This window comes from Apus apus, chromosome 1, assembly GCF_020740795.1.
Source record: "Apus apus isolate bApuApu2 chromosome 1, bApuApu2.pri.cur, whole genome shotgun sequence".
NCBI classification, from domain to species: Eukaryota; Metazoa; Chordata; class Aves; order Apodiformes; family Apodidae; genus Apus; species Apus apus.
Window position 1 is genome coordinate 126,131,377 of NC_067282.1, and position 24,917 is coordinate 126,156,293.

Below are 24,917 nucleotides of genomic sequence, written 5' to 3' on the forward strand. Positions count from 1 at the left end.
CATGTTGAATCATGCTGATACACGGGACTCCTCTGGGACAGAGAGAGATGGCTGGGTTGCAGAGGAAAAATCACAAGGTCTGTACAGAAACTGAGGAAGGGACTCACACCTACCTCAGATGCAGAACACATTATAATAAGCCAGGGCCTGCTCCTCTGCAACAGGACAGGAGAGACCCAAGTTATTCTTGCACAGAACCAAGTGAAAACACCCAGACAGCCCTGCCACTCCATGTTTCCACACGCACCTGGATGGTAGTATTCATAGACCCTGACATGGCCAGGCTTTAGATTGGTGACCCCAATCTCCCGCTCCAGATGCAGGACATATGTCTCAGACTTATGGCTCAGCTGGGGAAGAAGACGAAATAACAGTTCACTTGCAAGCTGTTCTTTTTATTCCTCACCTACATTTTATCCTGAGAGGCAATAACAGCTTGATGGAGTCAAACACAGTTCTTCAACGTGAATCTTGAATATCTTGTTCTGCTAGCCCAGCCCTGGCTTCCCCACACAACTATGTCACTGTCCACTACTCCTGCAGCTTCTCTAGAAGCTCACACATACCTTGTCCAAGTAGATGGCAACACCTCCTTGTGTTTTCTCAGTTCTTCTCACAGGGTGCCAATGCTGCAGCTAGGATAAGAGAGCAAAGGAAGCAATTTAGTTGGGTATTTTGAAAAGCAAGTGTGAGACATCCCAACAAGGTTTATCTAAGCTTGAGTAGGCAGGTTCTTATGCACTCACTTCCAAATATATTTTGGGCTCTTAGCCCTTAGGGCTTATCTCCCTGCAGGGCCACTCAGCTCCTGCAAAACCCGAGGACAGGAACCTAGGCTACTTAGCTGTCAAGGATATGCTGAGTGAATTGGGCCAGAAGGATTACCATCCTCAAGGCACAAAAGGAGAGCTGACAGCATGTGCTCATGTTTGTTGTGTGGCAGAGGAGAAGGGATGGTGAGACTGCTCAGGAGAGAGACAGGCAACACCTTCCTATGCAACCTCCTCCTCTCCTTGGGCTTGGCTGGTCCCACTGACGTCACATCACCATCCTGATTCCAGGCTTCTTACAGACATCGGGGATCCTGGAGTAAGGACGAATCCGGACAGTAGGGACACCTCCATGATCACCATGTTGGAAGTGGGTCTCATCCCAGTGTATCTGGGGGAGAATATTAAAAAAAAGAGTTCCTTCCAGCTTCCTCTTCCCTCCACCACCATACCCAGTGTGCAGGACTTTGAGCCAAGCAGCTGAGCCAAAACCAGGGCCAAGGCCTACTTGGCCTTTCTGGTCACTGCTCCCTCTCAGAGAGGGCAGATGATGGCTGCACTGCTCTGAGCATCCCCAGTCTGAGATGACTACTTGCACTCCTCTCCCCAGCAAGAATGAAAGCCCTCAGAAACATTTCCCCTTCCCCAGAGATACTTGTATCTTTCCTCTCCATCTTCCATCTGAACCTTCTGCTGAAACTGCCTGGTGCTTCCATTGCAGCCAAGAAGCAGCCCTCAGCTCTCCAGCCATTCCTGGCTTTCCTTCCCAAGTGGAGCTGTCTTTACAGTCACCTGACATTGACATAGACAGTAACAGAGTGTGTATCATCTGTGCAATTAACTGGCTTGGTTTTCACTCGCAAGGCAAAGGATGTGGAGACCTGTGCAAAGGGCATGTTGTACCTCAGCACCATCTGCAGGGAGAGACAAAAAGACAGAATAAGACATGGATAATTAGTTCAAGATCATCTATAATATCTTTTTTTCACTGACTAATCCTGAAGATATGGAACCAAACAGTGACTGGATAAACCATTCACAGTGAGCACACTCGTTCCAGTACCCAAAGTCAGGGTCACTCAGATGGGAAACCTTTTGCGATCCTTCTAGTTGGGGCTATTTCTCCTCATCATTCCCCTTGAGAATGCACACTGCAGTGGGACCACTATACAACATTTCCATCCTTTGGTAGCCTGGGAGCCATGGAAGCATCACTGTCCTCACATTTGGACATTTTCTGTCTCTGAGTCACCTACAGCACATAGGTTGAGTGCATTGGTAACAGGCTGGGTTTAAAGCCCAGTTAATACACCTTTTTTTGCATAGAACTGCAATGGAGACTTTTGGTTTTGATAAGACCATGAGCAGAGAGCTGTCACAGCATGGTCTGTGGTAACCTACCCGGGTAAAGACACAACAGCTGCCATGGGCCTGCACCGAGAAGTTTCCTTGGACTTCTGTCAGTGTTGCTTCCTGCACCAATAGCCGGTTCTGGTATGAGACACGGAATTTCCTCCCAAAGCCTGTCTGGGACCTCACCCTCACTTCTGCGCCCCCTTTCGTGCTGTGCGTCAGAGCTGCATACTTAGCCAAGGCCTGCAAGGCAACTACTGTGTCCTGCAAAGGAAGAAACAATTACATTTGCAGCTCTGAGACCCAAAGGCACTTGAACTCGCTGTCCTGGGGACTGCCATATACAAGGGCTCCTCTCCTCAGAGTGTTCATACTTGCATAATTGTGCATAGACTGTGCAGAGGTTCCTTCTCAAGGAACATCCCCTTTCCCAGCCACAAGTTACCTGTGTTGAAGCAAACCCTCCATAGGCATTCTGCTGCCTGGTGAGCCAGGCCACAATGCTAGAGGCTGTGGCGAGATCAGACCCAGTGACATTTGGCTTGGAGAGCAGGGCTAGGAGAACATAGGCTGTCATCTCCACATCCACAGGCAGTGGCTGTGACCAAAGGCTGCTGCCGGATCTGGACTGGGACAAGGTCTGGCTCCAGTGGATCTGGCCACCTGGTAAAGGAAGAGAGTAGAGACGATATTGAGGGATGTCAGGAAAGAAATCCGGAGGCCTGTGAGGCACAGTGGCTTCTGTTTGGAAAGACCATTGAGTAAATCCCTTTTGGCTGGATTATTATGTCACTGGGTCAACTGCAATGGCATGTATTTTGCAATATCCAACACTCCATATTACACACCAAGGTGATATACAAAAACTAATGTGCCAATAATCTGCATACACTGCACAGGCTATGTTCCTCCCAGGTTGCATGTGACCAAGGGCTCAGAAGGGTCCCTTATCCTTTCTCTGATGTTCACCTGGCACTGAGGTTCCCATACCTGCTCTGATTGCCTTTTGGTCAAGCAGATCAAGTAGCTCTTGTGTGCGTTGAGAGTCCTCAGCTAGGGCAAAGGTGTAGGCCAGCAGGGCCTGTGTGTAAGTGCTGGAAGCTTTGGGAAGGGAAGAACTGATGCAGCCCAGAGCCTTGCGCACCACTGTACTCTACAGAGAAGAATGACACAGGTGTTGGGCACACATAAATGTACAAGGCAGGCGAACACTAAGAAACAAAAGCAGAAGGATGCATTAGCATTTGTCAGCACAGAAAGCACCCCATACATTCCCCAAGGTGCCTCGGTGCTTAAGCCTTTGCTCTTCCATTTCTATCAGTGCAGCAATAGTAAGCAGTGTCTCCAGCCCTTTGTGTAAGGTACTTGACAGAGCCCCACTAAGCTGGCCATAGGTTTCGAAAGTGCTCTCCCAGTGAAATGAATGACTTACTGCTGTAATAACCCTAACATATCTTGCTTTCAAAGTCCAAATACAACAAGAGCAACAAAACACAATGGCAAATACACCCATCCTGCTGAAGAAATTAGTGTTCAATTCACCTCTACAGTGCCTTATGAGGTCACTGAGATTTCCAGTTTCCCCTGGAACACCAGTTCTGCTGTTGGCAAAAGGCAGCAAACCCACTGGTTTCAGCAGCAGTGTATTTCAGCATTCAGCTATGCTATTCCACAGTTGAGTCAAAGGCTTACAGTGGTTACCTGTCCCATACATGTGCATCTGCAGCACTTCATGGTTTTCCCTCTTCCAGTGGCCTCTTGGTTAAATACAATAAGGATCACACAAGGGCTACATTTAACATTTATTCTGACATATGACATGCTACTAGCCTCTTCCCTTTCTAGGAAAGTGAAAAGGTGATGTTTGTGTCATCTTTGTGCTCTGTAGATGGTGGAGTAGCATTGCTGGGTGCAGCCACCAAGTCTCAGAAATGCAGTATCAATTCATAGAATACAAGAAGTTCCTGGGATCCAACTGATGCTTTTTGGTTGTTCTCTCTTATTATAGCCCAGTGGAAAGGGTAAGCTAAGCTTCCATAATTTCAAAAGTCCTACTTTTATCTTTGCCTTTAAATATAATAACTTTTTTCCCTTAGCCCATTGTTTTCAGTTGCAATGAAAAGCACTTACTTATTTCCAAAAAATTTTGCTTCTCAAAGTTTATAGCAAAAGCATTTCTCCATCCAGTTGGCTATTTTTTTACTGCCAGTACTACAGAGTAATTAGTTATGATCTTTATCACCTATTATGACTTAGGTGTGCAACTCCAACTGCCGTACTTTGCAACATATCTCTTCCTACCGCACTCCTTTCACAGACTTCCACTTTCTGGGAAGCTAAAATACATTAAAAATGTCATTATGGCTGTGTATTTGACTGTGAGAGCAGCTACAACCCCTCCTCCTTACCAACTCACCACTAGCTCTCAGCTGTGTATAGTACAAAGAGTAGCAAGGAAGTGGGAGGATGGAGTGGGGGGAGCAGGAATGAGTAAGCAAAGCCTGGGAAATTGACACAGCATCTAGCCATGAACTCCAATGGCTCCCTGTAGTCTAACCTCACCTTCTCCCCATCAGCCATGTCCTTCTCAAGGGATAGTTGAGGCTTTTTTCCTGGTAAGTGATAAGTTCTTCCTCCACCAGTCTATTACTTTGTCCACAATACTCTATTGCCTGTTGCAGTGACACCACTAAGCTCTTCAGGATTCAGACCTTAAAGCAAGAACATAGCAAAGAATCCCAATATTTACCTCTAGTGTCTCTCCTGCCTCCAAGTATGCAGCAGTGATGTAGGCAGCCAACGCGACTTCCCCATCCACACCTCCCTACAAAAAAATGTGAGCATCCAAAAAGCTGGGAAAGTTAATACACAAAGACCTGAAGCTTTTCAGTAAAGGTCCCATCTATCCCTGACTTGCTCCCACACAAGAAAGCAGACCAATAGAGATTAAACCATTACCAATACACTTGGCAAGAACTGCTTTGAGTTATCTCTCAAGGTGCCCTGGCTCCTACCTTCATGGCTGTGTGGAAAAGTTGGCCCACATTTCTGAAACAACCATTGGGAAGCTTGTGGAACTCCAGCCAGGTAAGAGCAGCCTGAATGGTTCTGTTGTCTATGAAAATGTATGGCTTGGCTTGGACAAAGCATTTAACCACAAATGCAGTCAGCCTGTTTGGGGACAGAACAGAAAAAAAAAAAAAGGCATGAGAGAATCAGAAAGAGATGGAGTGAATGAGAGATAGGAAAGAATTAATGGAAAGAAGAATGTAAGCAGGAGCTGAGGAAAAAGAAAAAATTGGGAGTTTGACACTGGTGAGTCACTCTTCACCTTCTGTTCTGCTATTCCTTATTTGCTGATCCAAGGGCAGTTCACCCCAATGATAGTTGCACACCCCTGGGGTGCCCTAGCCAACAAAGCATCTCAAACACTTTGAGTCCAATAGAAGAGAAAGGATTCAATGTTGGAAGCAGAAAGCTTCCCACCTCCAGGCTGTGAGACAGCAGGTAGACAGCAAGGGAGAGAGCCCAGGACTTACCAAGTATTACCATACTCATCCCTGGTGCCAAATTCACTGTAGGAACCATCAAGGTGTTGATACTGCAGCTGTATCTGGTACCCTGGGATTCAATATAGGACATCAGTGCCCAGAATGGTAATTTGCACTGGGCTGGGAATAGGGTGCTAAGGGACTGGGGGGAAGAGGAGTAGTCAACTATTGGTAGGCTGGACACAGGAGAAGGCCGAAGAGCAAGGTGTGTCTGTTGTACTTGCCATTGCGCAGGAATCCTGATGCCCTCTCCTTGATCTCAGGGGTCAGCTGCCTCGTCTTCTCCAGGTACTGCAGCACATAGACAATGGGGGCAAACAGCACCATGTTCTGCTCCCCACAGCCATGGGGCATCTGCACTAGGTGGTCTAGGTTCTGCAGTGCCTGCCCCATGAGGTCACCTGGAACAGAGCATAGGCATCCTGATGACATCCTGGGCTTGTGGATTCACCTCTTACCTGTTACCCATTCCCAGAAGTGCAGCAGTATAGCAGTGGGAGGGCACCTCTGTCCAGATGGCTTAACAGTTCGACTGTGCCCTCCATATACGCACGTACCCATCCTGGCAGGGGAAGCACATCAACAGAACATACTCTCCCCTGCTGATTGTGTTATCTGCAACCAGGAAACACTGGAAACACTCACACATGGAAAGAACACGGCAGTGGAGTCTTGAAGTCTCAGAAAGGAGGGTGGTTCTGGATTTGGGTTTTCCTAGGGCTAAATTCAGATAAATGGGATTTGGAAAGGCATCATCATAGCTGAATTCCTTACCAGTGACTGAGACGGTGGCTCTGACTGAACCTTCAACCACATTTAGAGGCAACATCAGGGACACAGATTCCTGTGCTGGATTCCCTGACACCAACAAAGCAAGAAGTGTGGAGAGGGAAAAAATGAAGAGATTCTGATGAAAATAGCATTCAAACTCACCAGAGACTGTTTGAGACAGGTCTGTGCTAACATCCCATTTTCCTGTCATAGAAGCTGCAAAAACCCTGTCCTGTTCCACCCTCAAGTCCCACCCCATCAACCTCATTGTAACTGTGCTATCCTAACAGCTTTCATTCTACAGAGGCTGAGAGGATCTTCTCCTGGAAACCCTCTGTAATCAAAGCCACCTTCCTGCTTTTCTTTACACAAGTTACCTTATTTCAGATTTCAGTAGCAGATATGTCTTCTCAATGCACCTTGGGCTCTGAAAATCTGTGAATGGCTCCATCATTCACCATAGAACTCGAGACAGGAGCAGCAATCTTAAGTCATATCCTCCAGCCTCACAATGTTCAGTATTCTATTTTTATTACTAAAAGTGAAAAAGGCCTCAAGCTATCGCATCAGTATAATGGATGTTGATGCTAAAATATTGGAGTTCCCCACATCCTTACCCAGGGGAAGCTCTAGCTGGCACCACAATTAAAATACACTTGGTCATGTTGACAAGAGAAAATACTTCAACAAGTGAAACAACCCAGAAGGTTGTTAGGCAGGAAGGAGGGGCTGAGCAGGATAAAAGAAATCGATCTCTACCTTTTTTGGGACATAGGATGGAGCTGTGAGCCTTTTCTACCAACACTCCCTCTGGCTGTAGGAGCATGTAAGAGTAGCATTATAATGATCACACAGGAGAGAAACAGGATTACAAGTGGATTAGCAATAGATATGGACAACATCCTGGTTCAGGCTGGGGACACAGCGGGAGTAACATCATTACCACATGAAAATGTTTGTTATTGTAAACAATTTTCATTTCAGATAAGAAAACAGTACACATTTTCATAATATCTCAACTTCTTAATGTCTGTGAAACTGATGTTGTAAATTCAGTAGAGAGTTCCGTTTCCCACAGCATCAAGTGGAGGATACCTCTCTACATCCCACGTCCATCAGCCCTCATGGTTGAGCCCAGCTCAGGTCCCAAGGTTCTAATTACACACCTTTAATAGCAAGTGGTAACTCCCCAAATTAACCTGCACAAAATTTGGGAATTGCGCAAAATCAACTTTTAGGTCTAGGTAACATAAGAGCTTGCCTGACCCGGACTAGGAGGAGTTTGGTGATCCTGTCTTTCTGTCCTTGCTTTGGAACAAATGGTATCTCTTTACCACAGAGCTCTTCGGTGGCCACAGCCTCTGTATTGAGGGTGATGTTCATGAGCCCTAAAAATAACACATATTTAGGTGCATAAAACATCTTCTGAGGAAGCACTTCCCATTAATAGAAGTAAACTATTGATAACAAAAAAATTGGATCAGAGCCCTGTATGATTCTGTACCTTCCAGCACAGACTTAGAAGTAATACTGATTTTATGATCAATATGAACAAGTATTCTCTGATGAACAAGGCAAACAACTCCTCACTCCATGCCAGTTCTTACAAAACATCCCCCCACCTTGGTCCCATCCCTTCCCAGTTCCACCACTCTCTGTCCTTCTCACCCAGCTGCTCAGCTGTGACACTCCACTGAAAGGTCTTTGCTTCATTGGCACATAAGCAGCTGCTGTAGACACAACCTTTGCATTGCTTGAGCTGGAATTGTGCAAACTTCTCCAGGGTCACCTGGATCTGAAGAGGTAGCAGGTAACAAGATAAACATAACAGGCAACAGTTGTCAGCCATCTCCTCCCAACTCATGCCCTGCTTTTCTCACAGAGCCTGTCAGGGCTCTCCTACCTTCATGCATCGTTGAAGGTAGTTGATGATTGTGGCCTTCAGGGTGAAGGTCTCACCCTGGATCACAGAAAATGGTAGTGTGAGCTCCACAAGAAATGGCTTGAAAACAAGCAGACTGGAGGCTGGAGCAAGTCCAAAGCCATTATGTCCTGTACAGAACATTCCTGCTTTCCATTCTGTGATGGTGTTAGGCACAGTGACAGTGACATTCTTGTTCCCACTGGGACTGAGAAGAAGTAGACAGCAACAGAAGCATTTAACTGAATCTTGCTGTATACAGCACCCAGTGACCTGGTGTGCACCATTCTCTCCAGAGCACCCCATCCCCTAACCTCAGTCTAACCCTAACCTCTGCTGAACTTGTAGCTCTTGTAGGGTTACAAGTAGGTCCTTGTAGAAGTAGGGACCCTTGCTTCAGACACTTATATCATCAGAACATTTTTTACAACAGCTGACATGGCTGCAAGATGCCATCAATCACTTTTCAGTGCTTTTCTCTGACAGTGCTTGCTCTTTGCACATTTAGAAATGCTTTAGAGATGTCAGCAATTTTATTCTTCTTGATCTAGGGATGGAAAACCAGACACCAGGAGAGCAACAAGACTGACTTAACATCAGTAGAACTTAGTAGAAAAGACAGATCCAGCCATTCACCTTCCTGTGAGCTTGAAGAGAGCTGAGAGCTTGAAGTCCAACAGAGCAAAGACTTGGCATCACAGCTTCTGAGAGCAGCAGACTGTTCTGCTGCTATTACCACAGCAAACACAAAAACAGCCCTAGCTAAAGCTAATTGTATTATTTGTCTCACATAACTGCAGACATGCACTTTTGCCAAGCACGTGCAGGAAAACAACACATACAACATGGTTTAGTTGCTCAGATCAGGCTGGTGGATAGATCACATAGGGGATATCTGCTGCTAGGGAGTGAAGAGATTATATAGCTGGAAGGACAGTGGAGGTGGGAGATGGTAGATATGGTGGCATCTGTCAGACTCCAGTCTCCAGACAAGAAATTCTTAAAGTCAGAGATTAAACATCTCCAAAAGCTCCCTCAGGCTCGGTGAGTACACAGGGTCTGCTTTCTCACAGGACACAATTCCCAGTCCTGTGAAGGACTTCTATAGAGATCAGCTTCCCCTGCATTGCCTGTGGGCACAGTTTTGGAAATGCCAGCCCACAGGCAGTAAACCAATATGTTTTGCTGCACTGCACCTGCTTTACTGAATTCCCATGCCAGCCACCTCCCATGGATGAACAATGCTTCTGGATGATCATCTAGTATGGGAAAATACATTTGATGTTGACAAAAGCGCTGGGGAGAAACAGCCTGACAGGTATGAGCAAGATGATATATGTCCTTAGACAACTTCTTCAGCAGCTTGTGATCTAAACCTAATTGTATCTGCTGGCATTCTCAGTCACTCTAAGACACTCAGACTAGACCACCCACTCTCCACTTTACTCACCCCACAGAATACAAATTCCATATCCAGGCTTCAGGGAAATGTTTATGTACTTTCTCTTCAGGTGCAGAAGCAGGTGAAAACACAGTAGGCTGATAGGTAGATGTTGTCAGATGGTCTGTTGGAAATAACAAAGACCCAGTCACCACAGGGTCCTCAGTCCCTGGTTTAGAGCAGAGGACCTCCAGCCCATCTCAGGCTGCAGGTCATCCAGTCAGCTCTTGGGAAGCTGGCAGAGCCTCCTTCTTGCCAGCTGTTCCAGCTGGCACTGGGACAGTGCTATCCAAAATTTTAATGTCTTGCCTCATTTCAAGCAACAGAGGTGCTGTGGGCCTTACTTGCATTTCTAGTCTCCAAGGGAAGGGAAACCATTCCCTCACTTCAAAGACTTAGAATCCAGACAGCTCACTAACATTTCAAAGCCAGAAGCGCTGAGACCCTGGCATCCTCACACTGGATGGGTTTAGAGCCAGGGAACACTCTCACTCATCCATTTGCTTTCACCTGAAAGACTGAGCATCCGATGTAAGAAGAAACAGTTGGCAAATCATTACCATTATATATTTTGTGGGGCTGAGCAAACATCAACATGGGCCTGGAAGTAAACATTGTTATTTCCCGCAACATAGTTGTTGATGGAGTTGTTGGGCACACTCTGGGTTTCCTGATATTGGTGTTGGACATAATTTTCAACCCCATTTCCTGTGGGAAAAAAACAAAACAAACAATAATAATAATTAAAAAAACCAACCAAACCAAAACAAAAAAACCCCAACCAACCAACCAAAAACACCCACTAATGCACCAGAAGCATTTCCTCTCCTCTCTACCATGTGCCTTCTTGTCACCTCACACGGTGGGGACTTAGCTGTCCTGTGGACTGGCAAAGTATTCTCTTGCTCTGTTTTCAGAGGGGATTATTCAGATACTCAGCAATGCGCAAACGAAGTCTTCTGAGCTAATTTATCTGGCCTGAGTCAAACAGGCCATCTCAAACATTCCATCTCAAACACAGGGTCATTTAGGTACTATGCCTCCTCAGCCTGCAGAGTCCAATTGCTCATACTATGGAGATTAAACATACTATGTGGAACCCAGTTAACGTAACAATCAGCCTTGGCATCCTGAATCACCCAACCAAAGTTCAGTAACCACACAAAAATTCCTTCTTGGCCAACGATTTCAAGTCACTTATGCAAATAAAAGTGAGTTACAATGGCTTAAACTGGTCCTTTTCCCTGTACTGGCAGTAACGGCATTCCTAGGATGTTGGTAAAGTCAGGAGGCCACAATTCCCTCAAATCGTTAATTACCCCAACCCATCAAATCAACCATTTTTACCCTGAATGCTGTAAACACATCAGGCTCATCAGAATTTGAGAACTCGCATGAATTATCATCTTCTGACACTTGAGGAGGACGTCTGGAGTTATAAACAGATAAGAACAGCTCATCAATCTGGGAAAGATAAAGAAATAAAAAATCAAAAATCAGCACAAGTAAAAACCTGGCATTCCCTTCTTGTCACGCATCCAAGGGCTGTTTGAATTGCTCCTGGCTACTGTGCACAAATGCATGCCAGAAAGCCCAGGCTCACTGCCACTCTGCCCTGATTCTCCTCTGATAGAGCCAACACAACCTGCTGAACTGAACATGAGGAAGAACAACAGAAGCTCATTCATCACCAGTGATGTTCAACTTCTTTCTTAACACATGCCCCTAATCCTTACCTGTGCCACAATGACAGCACTGCTGATCCTTATGAGCAATGCTTTGCATTCCTTGAGAGATATGCTCTGCACAGATGGTAGAATCATAGAATCACAGAATGCCAGGTTGGAAGGGAATTTAATCATCATCTCCAACCTTCCTAGGTAATACTACAGTTTATATGAGATGGCTAAGCACCCTGTCAAACTAAGACTTAAAACTGTCCAGTGGGAGGGAATCTACCACTTCCCTTGGGAGACTATTCCAATGTTTGTCTGTCCTCATGGTGAGAAATTTACCTCTTGTGTTCAATCAGAATCTCCCCAGGAGCAACTTGTGCCCATTACCCCTTGTCTTTTCCATGTGACTCCTTGTAAATAAGGAGTCTTCATCTTCTTGGCAGCCACCCTTTAAGTACTGGAACACTGTAATAAGGCCTCCCCTAAGCCTTCTTTTCTCAAGGCTGAACAAACCCAGTTTTCTCAGCCTCTCCTCATATGGCAGGTCCTCCAGTCCTCTGATCATCCCTGTGGCCTTTCTTTGGACCCTCTCCTCCTCACCATCCTTTTTGTAGAGCGGGGTCCAGAACTGAACACAGTGTTCCAGGTGTGGTCTGACAAGCGCTGAGTAGAGTGGGATAATGATTCTTTGTCTCTGCTGATGATGCCCTTGCTGATGCAGCCCACCATCCTCTTGGCTTTCTTTGCCCCTGCAGCACACTGTTCACTCATGTTGAGCCTGTTAGCCACCAAGACCCCCAGGTCCCTTTCCACAGGCCTGCTCTCCAGTCAGGTGGATCCCAGTCTGAACTGCACTTCTGGGTTAAATGATCCCACGTGCAAGACCTTACACTTGTCCCCATTCATAACGTTCCTGCTGTCACACTCCTCAGCCTTTCTAGGTCATCCTGGAGGGTGGCTCTCCCTCCTGCGACTTCCTATTCATGTCAGTACACGGGAAGGGAAGGAGTTGTAGGAGGTTCACTCACCAAGGAGCTGCTGAGCTCTTTTCCTGGCTTCAGCCAAGTGACACTCTGATCCACAGCCCAAACAGCACAGGTGGACCCAGGAGCTGCCAGCAGGTGGAGACCAACATTTGCATCAGGAAGGGTCTGGGGCACTGAGAAGCCCAGCTCCACCTGGATGGGAAGAATGCAGACAATTATTAGACAGTGACATTTCTGCTGCTGGCCACCCTGCTACTTCCTGAGCAATGAACAGACCTACATGAAGAGAGTGTCCAAGGACTTGCCTTGAGTGGGAATCCGAGGAATCTCCCAAGGACCCCCAGAATGTATTCTAAAAAATATCATGTTGAGGTTCTAACAGGAAAGATGGCAGAAGGGGAACCATCAGTGCGCACAGCACACGGTACTGGAGACATTGTTGTGTCAGAACACAGCACTTTCTTTACCCAGCCAACCAGCCAGCCACACTTACACACCTCATGCAGCTGTCTTTCTGCTCCTTTTGAAGCCCCAGATAATAATTAAGCATAGTCCTTATATCCACACTCCTCATGCGGTCGGTCTCAGTTTCCTGAAGCTCTTCCTGTTTGAATCTGACTGTCCATGGCAAATAAATAGCTGTGGAGCAGGGGTAATGCCAGTTCTCAGAAGTTCATATTTGGAGTGCAAGACACAGCCAAGACAGCAGACTCTCACAGCTATCACAGTGACCACTGGCCCTTTCTGGATGGCCAGTAAAATCCACTTCTTCCATCAGCTGCTTTCAGCTGTCTTCCCAACACTACATACTAACAAGTCTTAAGTGAAAACCTTGATGTCTCCTGGGAATCACTCTAATAACCTATGCTAGGCTGTGATCCTACTGGATTGCAGTTGCTGTACAAGCCTATGAAGACAGACACGTGGTTCTCTGCCTTTCCCAAACACTGGAGCAATGCTCAGCATGTTCTTGCTCCATACATCACAGCACACGTCACCGTTCACATGCTGCAGTTCACATGACAAGTATCCCATGGCATCAAGCCACACACAGCTACACATACCATGTACTCCTCAGTCTCTTCTTTCATTGCAACACACACATACACTCACAAATTTAGGTACGATCCCATACACAAATCCTACCTTATTTCTGAAACACATGGAGACCCTGAAGATGGCAGAATCTGCGATGATTTTTCCATTAGGGAAGATAACATAAACAACAAGTCTTGGAGCTGGGGCATAGATCAAGCTGAAGGTAAGAGGGATGGAGAAGAAGCCTTTCAGCACTAGATGTAGGAGAGAGGGAAGAAGAGAAAGTAATGAAAATGGACTCTGATTAGATATCAAAATAATAACCTGTGTCATCCAAAATATTAAAAGATTCTTTTTAGACATAATTGCAAATTAAAGCAGGAGAGTTTTGACAGAGTTCAAGGCTATAATTTCATGCCCCTTGGAGAGGCAGCAAAAGGAGACTTCTTTGAAAACAAAGAAAACAGAGGATGAACCTATAGGTTGGAAAGTGCTGAGTACTGTTATCTCAGTACCAAGCAGGAAAGTAAAGGAAACATGAAAACTGGAAAGGCATGCTGCTCTGATGCAACAGAAAAGTGGTGAGTCAGCTCTAAATTGCAAAGAGGCTTATGCCACATATTCAAATGAGGCAGGATGCCACACACCAGTGAGTGCTTGGTAGACATGAAGTAGAGGAGTGCACTTACTTCTTGGCAGCCCAACCCAAACAGTCTTCTGACCTGCATGGACTATCCCTCTTTTCCCTGTGACCTAGGGATGAGTAGAGAAAGGGACTGGAATGCCATTTACATAGTGTTTACAACCACTGTGCAGATCAAAGTAACCCTGAAATTGGGGGCTAAAGTGGGGCAGGTAGAGGGATATGAGCTCTATTCACTCTCAGGTAGCGGGGAGAGCTCAGGGAATCAAGAAATTTGGAGGAAAGGTAAGGCCAATACCTGTCCTAAACCTGTGCTGAACCCAAAAGAAAGGTGCTGCCTTTCTTGCTATTACTGCAGCCCCAGCATCGAAGTCAGGATCCAGCTCCATCAAAGCTGGATGAGCAACCTGTCCTGGGCTGAGCCAAATCTATCAAATATCAGGCTTGTATCTATAGGAGATGCTGATCTTGTGCCTTGAGCCATCATCCACCAGCACTTTCCCAGAAACTCACAAAGTAGGAGAAGATGACACGCTTGGGCCCATGTTCCAGGTCTTCCTGGTAAATTCTGAAGTCCACCTGGATAGCCTGCTTTATACCACAGGGCATTATTTCCGGCACACGAACAATGGAGAGAAAACTCTTGCTGGTGCTGTAAAATGGATGTATGAAATGAGAGGCTCGCTGGTAACTCAAATCAACTGTCCCAGGCTCGTTATCCAAATCTTGATGTAGGACACTTGCCTGATGAGACAAAAAAAACCCACCACAGTTAATTTCACTAGTCAAGCAAGTAAGCTGCAAATCACCCTAGCTGCAGCTTGGTAAGAAGCTCAGACCAGTTCTGAGCAAAACCATAGCACAGGTCTCTGTGTGATGAGTTCATGAGGAAAGCTACTGGGATCCAAAGAATAAGCTCTCAGAGGGAGTCAAGATCCAGAACACACTGAGGTGTTTTGGGAGACATCTGTGGGGCAGTAAATAGATCTGAGATGTATGCATACCTCTCCCAGCAAAACAGCCCCTTCACTTACCTCCAGGGAAGCCGAGGTGCTGTTCCAAGCAGTTGTGTTCAGGCTAAATGAAGCTGTCCCAGAGTCCCCAGTGATGTACCTCTGCTTAAATTGCTTCCCTCTGCAGCTTACTAAGAGGAGGACTTCTTTGTGCTTCATTGCCTTGCCTTGGTAGTTGATGACCTTAATCTGAGAACATAGTAGTGAGCAAAAGAAGTACAGAAGAGTATAATCAGCAGACAAAGTCTCCTACCTCCTCAAGTCAGGAGTAGCATTTCCACAGACAGCAAGGTCACCCTTCCAGTCACTAACAATATTACCAATACTACTACTGGTCACCTCCTATTAACACTTGCACTGTCATGTTAATTCACCCTATTACTCTCTACCCCTTCACAGCAGAAGGACTCCTGGCTGCTGAAATTCCAAACGTTTGCGTTTGCACCCCACAGATAGATCCCTATAGCTGCTATTACTAAAGGCTTGTTTGGCAAATGGTGGTATTGGGTGGTTTTCTCACTTTTGAGAATTCAAGTGTTTTCTCTTCATGCCAACCCAAGCCCTAGGCTGGAGGGGAGGTCACACAAGACAATGGGTACCAATCACAGTGAAGGCATTGCTCACTATCTCCCCTCCAAAGGATTGTAACTGGGAATTACCTTCCCCCTGTACATGTCTCCAGCGTGGTAGTAAGAATTCACATCATCAAACAAGGCCATCCCGCCGATCTTGGAGATGAGAAATTTATGGGAAGCATTCACATGTATCTCTGAATGAAAGCAGCAAGACAGAAACATAAAGGAGGGAGCAAGGAAGTCAAACATCCCTCAGAAATTTCCCTGCAGAATGACCCACTGGAGATACTGATACTGTTCAGCCACAGATACATTTCATAGCAGGGAGATGATGATGCCCAGGGTTCTAGCTATCTAGTCTTCCTCATCCTTATTTCTAGACCTTAGAAAGGTCCCTAAGCTTCACCACCTGAGACCACAGGCACTCAGAGTGAGTGTGTTATGCTGCCAGGAACTGGTGGCTCTGTCTGGATTTGTGAGGCTAGAGAGCAGGCCACTGACAGGCTCAGAAAGCTCAGAGCCCTTGCTAGCCTGAAAGTCTCCAGAGCTCTTGCATTAGTGCATTTTCACATGCCTCTTCCCAGCCACCAGGGTTGTTCCCAGAGTTACCTGTGCCATCCTCCACCAGCGAGGCCTCTGCGACAATGCTGTCCTGGTAGTACCGAAAGTCTCGACTGAAGGAGGACAGACTCACATTTATGAAGAAGCAACCTGTCTCATCTGTCTGGAAGTACAGAAAAAGGAAACAAGATCTGAGCAAGACACTCGTTAGAAGTTACCCCAGTGGCACAGAAAGAGCAGCACAAAATCCCTGCTTTAAGGGAGCTTGCCTTCTGACATGGCAGCCCAGGATGTGGAGCAGACACACGATGCACACCTGGTCACAGTCACCAGGCACAGTTACTAAGAGACAGTAAGTAACTGCTGCTCTCCAAGCAGCCAAAACTATGGAGTAACATCACTGTTATTTCAGTTAAAGCTTCCAGCATCCTTGCCTTACTCGAGGGCTGAGCACTAGTACTTCTCAACCCAGCTCATTTCCTGCTAAGCATCTCACCCGATTGTTGAATTCCTGACAGAGATCAGGTTTGGAAGCACTTGGCAGGAACGGGGCTATCTTCTGACAAAGGCTTACATGAAACATCCCCTGGACGTCTTTCCTATAGGTGTACCTGTTTGGGGAAGCAGGGAAAGGAGGAGACAGTCACGTGCAGTGAGACAACACAGGGCTTGCTCTTCAAAGCCTCATAAACTACTTATTCACAATATTGTGTAAGAGTGGCTGCCATACAGCAGACCCAGGAGACCTGACCCTGTAAGCAGGGTTGGGCTACTGCACTGTCGTGGTGGGAGAGCAAGAGCTCTGTGATACAATTAGTCCCAGACTAATCTATTCTGAGGAATCATAGAATCATTAAGGTTGGAAGGCACCTTAAAGATCATCAAGTTCCAACCCCCCTGCCATGAGCAGGGAACCCTACCACTAGATCAGGTTGCACAAAACCTCATCCAACCTGGCCTTAAAAATCTCCAGGGATGGGGCATCAACAGCCTCCCTGGGCAACCCATTCCAGTTCCTCCCCACCCTATAGCAAAGAATTTCTTCCTAATATCTAACCTAAATCTCCCTTCCCCCAGCTTAAAACCATTACCCCTTGTTCTATCTCTATCTTCTCTGATGAAAAGCCCCTCCCCAGCTTTCCTGTAGGCCCCTTTCAAGTACTGGAAGGCTGCTATAAAGTCTTCTCAGAGCCTTCTCTAGGCTGAACAGCCTCAACTCTCTCATCCTGTCTTCATAGCAGAGGTGCTCCAGGCCTTTGATCATCCTCATGGCCCTTCTCTGGACCCTCTACAACAGGTCCATATATTTCTTGTGCTGAGAGTACTAGAACTGCACGCAGTATCCCAGGTGGGGTCTCACCAGAGCAGGGCAGAGGAGCAGAATCACCTCCCTGAGCCTGCTGGCCACACTTCTTTTGATGCAGCCCAGGATGGGTTTGGCCCTCTGGGCTCCAGCACACACTGGCAGCTCATGGCAAGCTTCTCATCTCCTTCCATTCCCAAGTCCTTCTGCTCAGGACTGCTCTCCAGCCATTCTTCCCCCAGCCTGTATTTGTGCCTGGAGTTGTGCTGACCCAGGTGCAGGACCCTGCACTTGTCCTTGTTGAACTTCATGAGGTTGGCACTGGCCCACCTCTCCAGCCTATCAGGGTCCCTCTGGATAGCCTCCCTTCCCTCTAGGGTGTCAACCACACCACACAGCTTGGTATCATCAGCAAACTTGCTGAGGATGCACTCAATCTCACTGTCCATGTCTCCAACAAAGATGTTAAACAGCACCGGTCCCAGTACTGACCCCTGAGGGACACCACTTGTCACCTGCCTCCATTTGGACATTGAGCCATTGACCACAACTCTCTGGGTGTGGCCATCCAGCCAATCTCTTATCCACGGAGTGGTCCATCTGTCAAATCCATGCCTTGTCAGTTTGGAGACCAGGATGTCATGTGGGACAGTGTCAAAGGCCTTGCACAAATCCAGGTAGATGACATCAGTTGCTCTGCCACCATCCACCATCTCTGTAGCCTTGTTCTAGAAGGCCACCAGATTGGTCAGGCATGACTTGCCCTTAGTGAAGCCATGTCGGCTGTCACCAATCACCTCTTTATTTTCCATGTGCCTTAACTGACTTTGCAGGAAGATCTGCTCCATGATCTTGCTGGGCACAGAGGTGAGACTGACCAGCCTGTAGTTCCCTGGGTCTTCCTTTTTTCCCTTTTTAAAAATAGGGGCTATGTTCCCTTTTTTCCATTCAGTGGGAACGTCACCAGACTGCCATGACCTCTCAAATATGATGGACAGAGGCTTAGCAATTTCATCCGCCAGCTCCCTCTGGACCTGTGGGTGAATCCCACCTTCAGGTTCTTCAGATGGTCACAAATCTGCTCTACACTTACAGTGGGGGGTAATTCATTCTCCCAGTCCCTGCTTTCACCTTCTGTGGCCTTCATGTTGAGAACTAGAATGTTGTAGTTACTGACTCAGTACAGAGCAGTGCACTTTGCGTCGGCATCACCTGCAATAACCCAAGGAGGATATGCTGGTATCCATCATCTTAGGAGAAGCACAGGTGATTTAAAAAGTGCCTTTCATTAATACAGCACCTTTACATGAGGCTGTTAACAATAATGTGATTCTTGGACTGTACCTAGGGCAATTCTTTTTTGCCTCTAGTTTCAACTAGAGCATAATCTGGAGAAGCTTCCCTTAATTACCCATGAGTTCATTCTGCAGGGAGATGAACACCAAACATCTGCCATGTTCTGCCCCACAACTGGTGGCCTGTCAAAGGGTAGGTTGTTCCCCCAGGTTTTGTGTGTAGAAATTTGTGGAATGTTTTTAGAAAAGGGGCATTAGAGCACCAGAAGGATAGTTATAGATATGTTTTGTATTGCATCAGGGTGCAAACAGCTGCTGTGAAAGCTTCTGTCCTCCTGTAAATGAAGACTAGTAGCTCTTCCTGGTTACTTAGCCGTTTTTTGCTCATCAGGGCAGAATTTAATAAAGGACCATCCCTCCACGCAGAATGCTCACCTGCCACAGACCCGAAGTGGAAAGGTTTTATCTAGTGCGTAAATCTGATTTGGTGCCTCAAAGATCACTTCAAATTTTGCTCGAACTGGAAGGAAAAAAAGAAAAAACTGTAGGAAACACTTGCCGGGGACAGCCTTTCCAGAGAATCAACATGATGGTGGAATAAGTGCCACAAAATGGAGTAGGAAGGTGGTGATAAGGGGAAAGGGAAGATTTTCATTGTTTCTTTAACAGATTAATGCATAAACCCTGACTGATTGCTCCTTCCCATACTAAAACCTGAATATATCCATGTCCTTTCACTTCTGACCACTGTTTGCACTGAGAGAAGACTAGCCTCCCAACACAGTTATTTAGGGGATGAAAGAGAAGTGGGATGCCATGGGACTTCATACTCTACAAAAGCCCATCCTAAACAACTTTGTTTTATCTGATGCAGAGATGTGCAGAAATCAGCTGTGTCAAAGATCTGGAGTCATGCACAACAGTCTTCCCACAGGGGGATCCAAGTTCCCAGAGTGATTTCTCTCCCAAGCCTCAGCTCAGACTCTTTCTGTGACACATGCTATTAGTTTTCCTATTTGCTCTCAAGACTAACACCACGGAATAAACACCCAAATTCCTGGATCAAAACTGCAAGGTCCTCTCTGCAGCTCAGATATATCCCCCATGTGCTCATACCGTACTCCTCAACGGAGAAGCTGCTGTGTGCTTTGGGACTGGTTACATTGATGACGTAAGTCCCCAGTAGAGGCTCATCACTCAGTTTGAAAGACAGATCTGCAATGCCATCTTGGGGGACCACATTCAGCCACTGCTCTATCCGGTTGTTCTTAGGATCCTACACCCACAGGAAAGGAAGAACCAGTTGTTCCAGCATTTCATTGCTCCACACCCCATGGAAATGGAGCTTCAGGACTTCATTGCTGTAGACTACCAGGTTCTATAGGTAAGGAATGAGGTTTGGTATAGGCTAGTCAAGACATTTTGAAGACAATATAATGCTCAGATTCTGCTCCCAGCATCTGAATATCCTTCTACACTTATTTAAATTCTGATGCCGAGGTAAGATCCTTCACATTTCTAACTTTTTTCACAAAGGTCCAAGTTGATCTGCCAGTCCTCTTGCAGATCTCCAGCTCATATTTGTAATGAAGTAACCTCAAGCGAATGCATAAGGGGTATGTTAGTCTATAAATTAATCTACCAGGAAGTGAATATAAACAGCCCAGTGAAATGGCTGCCATCAATATTACTGTAACACTAGATTTCAGCTTCACTCACCTGAAGAAACAGGGAAATCTATTGGGGGAGAAAAAAAGGCAAAAACATTAGAAGACAGAAACACATGCCAGTAACACACAAGTACTTCAGATGCAGAGCCATCTTTGAAGGATGTGCAACTAGTGTTTTGGAAATTTAGAGCACTCACAACAATATAAAGTAAAGCAAATGTCACCCAAAAGGAAAAATACCAAGTGGGTCCATTACAGATAGGTCTGGAGAAAAGGAATATCCAATCTGGAGGTCACCCAGCACTTGCTAATGACTTCCTGGCAGAGGCCTCCATCAGGTAAACTCACTGCTGAACTGGATCTGTCTCTGTCTCAGCTGAAGTCTTAAGGGGGTTACAAAGATAGGGGATCACATAGTTTGGAAGGAACCTCTGGAGGTTGCCTAGTCCAACACCTTGCTTAAGCATGTCTTCTTAGAGCAGGTTGCTCATAGCCTTCTCCAGCTGAGTTTTGAATACCTCCAAGTATGAAAATACCTCCTCTGGGCACTTGTTTCAGTATCTGATTATCATTGCAATGAAATGCACCAATACAGATTAGGGTTTGACCTGCTAGAAAGCAGCCCCATGGAGAAGAACCTCGGGGTCCTGGTGGACAACAAATTATCCATGGGACATCAATGTGCACTCGTGGCTAAGAGAGCCAGTAGTATCTTGGGATGTGTTAAGAACAGTGTGGCCAGCAGGGCAAGGGAGGTTCTCTTCCCCCTCTGCTCTGCCCTCATAAGACCACATCTGGAGTATTGTGTCCAGTTCTGGACTCCCCTGTTCAAGAGGGACAGGGATATGCTGGAAAGAGTCCAATAGCGGACTCTAAGGATGATTAAGGGACTGGAACGTCTGTCATACTAGGACAGGCTAAGAGACCTGGGGCTGTTTAGTCTTGAGAAGAGAAGACTAAGAAGGGACCTAATTACTGTCTATAAATATCTGAAGGGTGGATGTCAAGAATGGGCCAATCTTTTTTCAGTGGTGCCCTGTGATAGGACAAGGGGAAACGGCACCAAGTTACAACACAGGAAGTTCTACCTCAACATGAGGAAAAACTTCTTTGCTGTGAGGGTGATGGAGCACTGGAACAGGCTGCCCAGAGAGGTTGTGGAGTCTCCTTCTCTGGAGACTTTCAAGACCTGTCTGGATGAGTTCCTTTGTGATCTGCCTTAGGTGTTCCTGCTGCAGCAGGAAGGTTGGACTTGATGATCTTCAGAGGTCCCTTCCAACCCCTATGATTCTATGAAAAATTTTGTCCTAATGCAATGTCTGATCAGAATTTTCCATGTTCCAACTTGTAGGAACCAGATTAAGAGCACCTGTCCCCATCACGCCTTCAGGAAAACCTGATTTTCAGACTACTGTCTCCCCACATGACACCAGCACATCAGGAATCAGTGTGCCCCATGTTGGTACTTGCATTACCATTTTGCCAAGATGAGCAAGAGATGTGTACACCTCTGTCATCTTCCTGAGTCAACAGCTTTTACTTGAGTTACTATTCTCCTGTGGATACTCATCAAGCCTAGTCCAGGGATGAATGTGGAAAAGTTGAAATTTTAGCAGATGAGCAAGGTAGAAAGGAAGTAGGATCTACACACAGAACAAGGCAGCCTTTTCCACAGCCCTCCAGGGCTGGCTTACCGAATCGTTGAGTGCAACGAATTCCTCATCTAGACTCACAATGCGAAACTTCACTGTAGGCAAGGAAATCAGGAATATATTTATCAGACCTCAGTCCTTCTCTACGGACCCCTGCTTCATCTGTTTCCCCAGCACCAGTCTCCATTTTATACACATTTGCGATAACACCAGACTCAGGCATTGCCACATGTAAGTCACCATGGACAAGGACCTATTGCATCCTGCAACTGGATAGTCACCACAAGCTAGACATTACAGTCACTGAAAAACATCACATCAACAAGAGACATTGTCTCAAAGCCTTCTGCTAGGACTGTCCCTGAATTTCAGACAATTGTGGACTTTCCACATGGTGTTACCAGCAGAAAGTCTAGAGCCTACAGGTGCTCCCATTGGCAACTCTCACCTGTCTGCCCTGGTTGGTAGATGGGCTTGTCTGTTTGGATGAAGGTGTCAGTGCTGGCCTTATGGACCAGGACCCTTTTCTTCTCCTCAATACTGACTCCTTCACCTGTGATGATCAGTTTGACAGTGGCAATCTCCTCTGTGCCATCAGCTGGAGGTGGAACCTATACAGATAGAGAGAGGAAACCACACGGCCCCTAAGTAACCTTCTGGGAGCCCTAAGCAGGAGAGTAAAGTGGAAGAACTAACCAGTTCCTCTCCACCTGTCCCAGGACAGCCTCTCCAATACCCTGGATCCAGATCTTGCTCAGTCCTACATGACAGCAGGAGGCTCTGCATGTCATGGAATCTGTCCTTTTTCCCACTGGTTAAGGAATTCTGCCTCTGGTGACAAGGAGGTGCCTGACACCTCTGAGTCTTCAGATTGGGTCAGGAAGATGGGCAGATGCCAGGAAGGTGGGAGATGGTAGCAGAGAATCAAAGGAGAAATAGAAGGGATACTGCTTAGGCATGTCTGCCTTATCCTAGATCTTTGCTAAATTCACACCAACAATTAATCAGCTCTAAGCTGCTGATTAAAAATAACAAGCACATCCATTTCCATCCAACTGCTGTTCCACAGCTCTTAAGAACTGAGTTGCTGTCTGACTTCAGGTCCTACAGAAACTGCAGTATATCATGCAAACCACCATTTCCCCAAGCTTTAGCTGTGGAGCTGCACAAGTCCTTCAGAGAAGAGTTAAAGCTGTTTCATCTTGTCTGGGATGGAAGAGAAGAAAACAGCCAGAAGTGTGGTACATTTTTTTAAATGTAACTTCAATTTAAATATTAGATTCAGGAGGGGAAATCAGTGCTGACCAACAGACACTGTGCTAGGCTACACATCCCTAGGCACCATCCACTCATCTTCCTAGCAGGTTCACTCCAAGGCAAAGCAGACCCTGTCTATGCCACCTCTCTTTATGGAGTAAGATGGGATTTACAGTTCCTGAAGAGAAAATCAGTGATGACATTTGCCTAGGCCGACTTACCCAGAACTTAGTGCACAGGAAAGTCTTCTCCTTCTGGATGGCTTTTTGTACTAAGAGCTCACGTCCTACAGAGCTCTCCAGGACCAGACTCACTTGAAGCTTTGCTTCATAACAGGTGATATGGAGGCAGGCAACTTGGGTGGACGGGTAGGGGAGATCTGCAGGGATCACTACCAGGTAATGTCTGCGGCAGGGGAAAGAAGACATCAGAGGTGGCAGCAGGTTCAGGACTCAGAGATGCAGAAGAGCTTCCCTACAGTGGCCCACTGCTGCAGAATTCCTCAGCAGTGTGCCGTGGCTGCAAACAGTATTAAAAGAAACAGCAAACCCAGCAAAATGATTGCTTCACTGATAACTTCATAAATAGTTTCTTCTTTATTAGCTGAAGTACAGCCCTGTAATCTTTTTCAAATCCCTTACTACAGTCACCTCCTGAACTCCTCAAAAGTATCCCTTACTGTCTTTAGAAGAAGTGGCCCCATAACCTTGCAGTCTAGATACCAGTGATTTGACCTGGCATAGCAAATGGAGAAGAAAACATCCCTGGGCCCAAGGCCTGACTTGGAAGCACCCCAATAATGTGGGTTGTATTTTAACTCACAGGGGTCAACCTCATGCATGGGAGGCAAGATAAATAACTCAGTTACCCTTTGGAGTAATCTGATAAAGCAGGAAGTGCAAGAGTTGACAGGATGGAATGTGGTCCCTCTACCTAGACTGATGCCTTAATGAAAAAGACCGAAACAGAAGTTCAGCATCACTCACACTTGGTGAAAAGCAGCTGCCATGTGGAAAAGAAGACTCAGGAGGATGGCTATCCTCATCTTGAGGGCTCTTGCTGCCCAGTCTCCAATGGCCCTCTTCCTCTGAAATCACTGAGGCTGTTTTTATGGGGGGTAACTTCTTTACAGCACAGCCAAAATGAAGAGGTGGTATAGGGGGAGGAGCCAGCCTCTCCCCATCTGTTCCTCTCTCCTGAGATTATATGAAGGCAGCTGTAGGGATGGGTGTACTGTGCCAAGTGCCCCTTAGCCAATAGCAGCTGCTTTGGCTGCCATCCACAAGTTTAGAACATCCCCTCCCACAAGGCTGCCATGGAAAACATCAGTTCAAATGGTCTTTTAATGCGGAAAACAAAACAAAACAAAACAAACCCACACAACAGCGAAAACTTTGCTGATCAGTGACCCAGGCCAGGTCCTGATCACTTGTCACTTGCG

At 46.4% G+C, this 24,917-nt stretch overlaps 1 protein-coding gene across 1 annotated transcript; it reads right to left on the bottom strand.

Annotated features, from left to right (window-relative positions):
* Positions 1–114: 114 nt before the first annotated feature.
* LOC127383702 (alpha-2-macroglobulin-like protein 1) lies at positions 115–24,521 on the bottom strand. The gene is made up of 35 exons (XM_051617088.1): positions 24,463–24,521; positions 23,698–23,881; positions 22,668–22,830; positions 22,262–22,314; positions 20,617–20,634; positions 20,014–20,173; positions 19,333–19,417; positions 16,796–16,910; positions 16,348–16,462; positions 15,823–15,932; positions 15,185–15,352; positions 14,664–14,894; positions 14,197–14,260; positions 13,616–13,761; positions 12,512–12,661; positions 11,155–11,271; positions 10,368–10,515; positions 9,817–9,931; positions 8,349–8,574; positions 8,114–8,240; positions 7,712–7,833; positions 7,205–7,259; positions 6,449–6,532; positions 5,899–6,075; positions 5,663–5,744; positions 5,138–5,294; positions 4,873–4,947; positions 3,114–3,276; positions 2,569–2,786; positions 2,172–2,387; positions 1,563–1,684; positions 1,071–1,161; positions 567–635; positions 248–350; positions 115–155 (listed from the first exon to the last, which is right to left on the bottom strand). Exons 1-35 carry the CDS (start codon positions 24,519–24,521, stop codon positions 115–117), a joined length of 4,329 nt encoding a protein of 1,442 aa, XP_051473048.1.
* Positions 24,522–24,917: the final 396 nt, after the last annotated feature.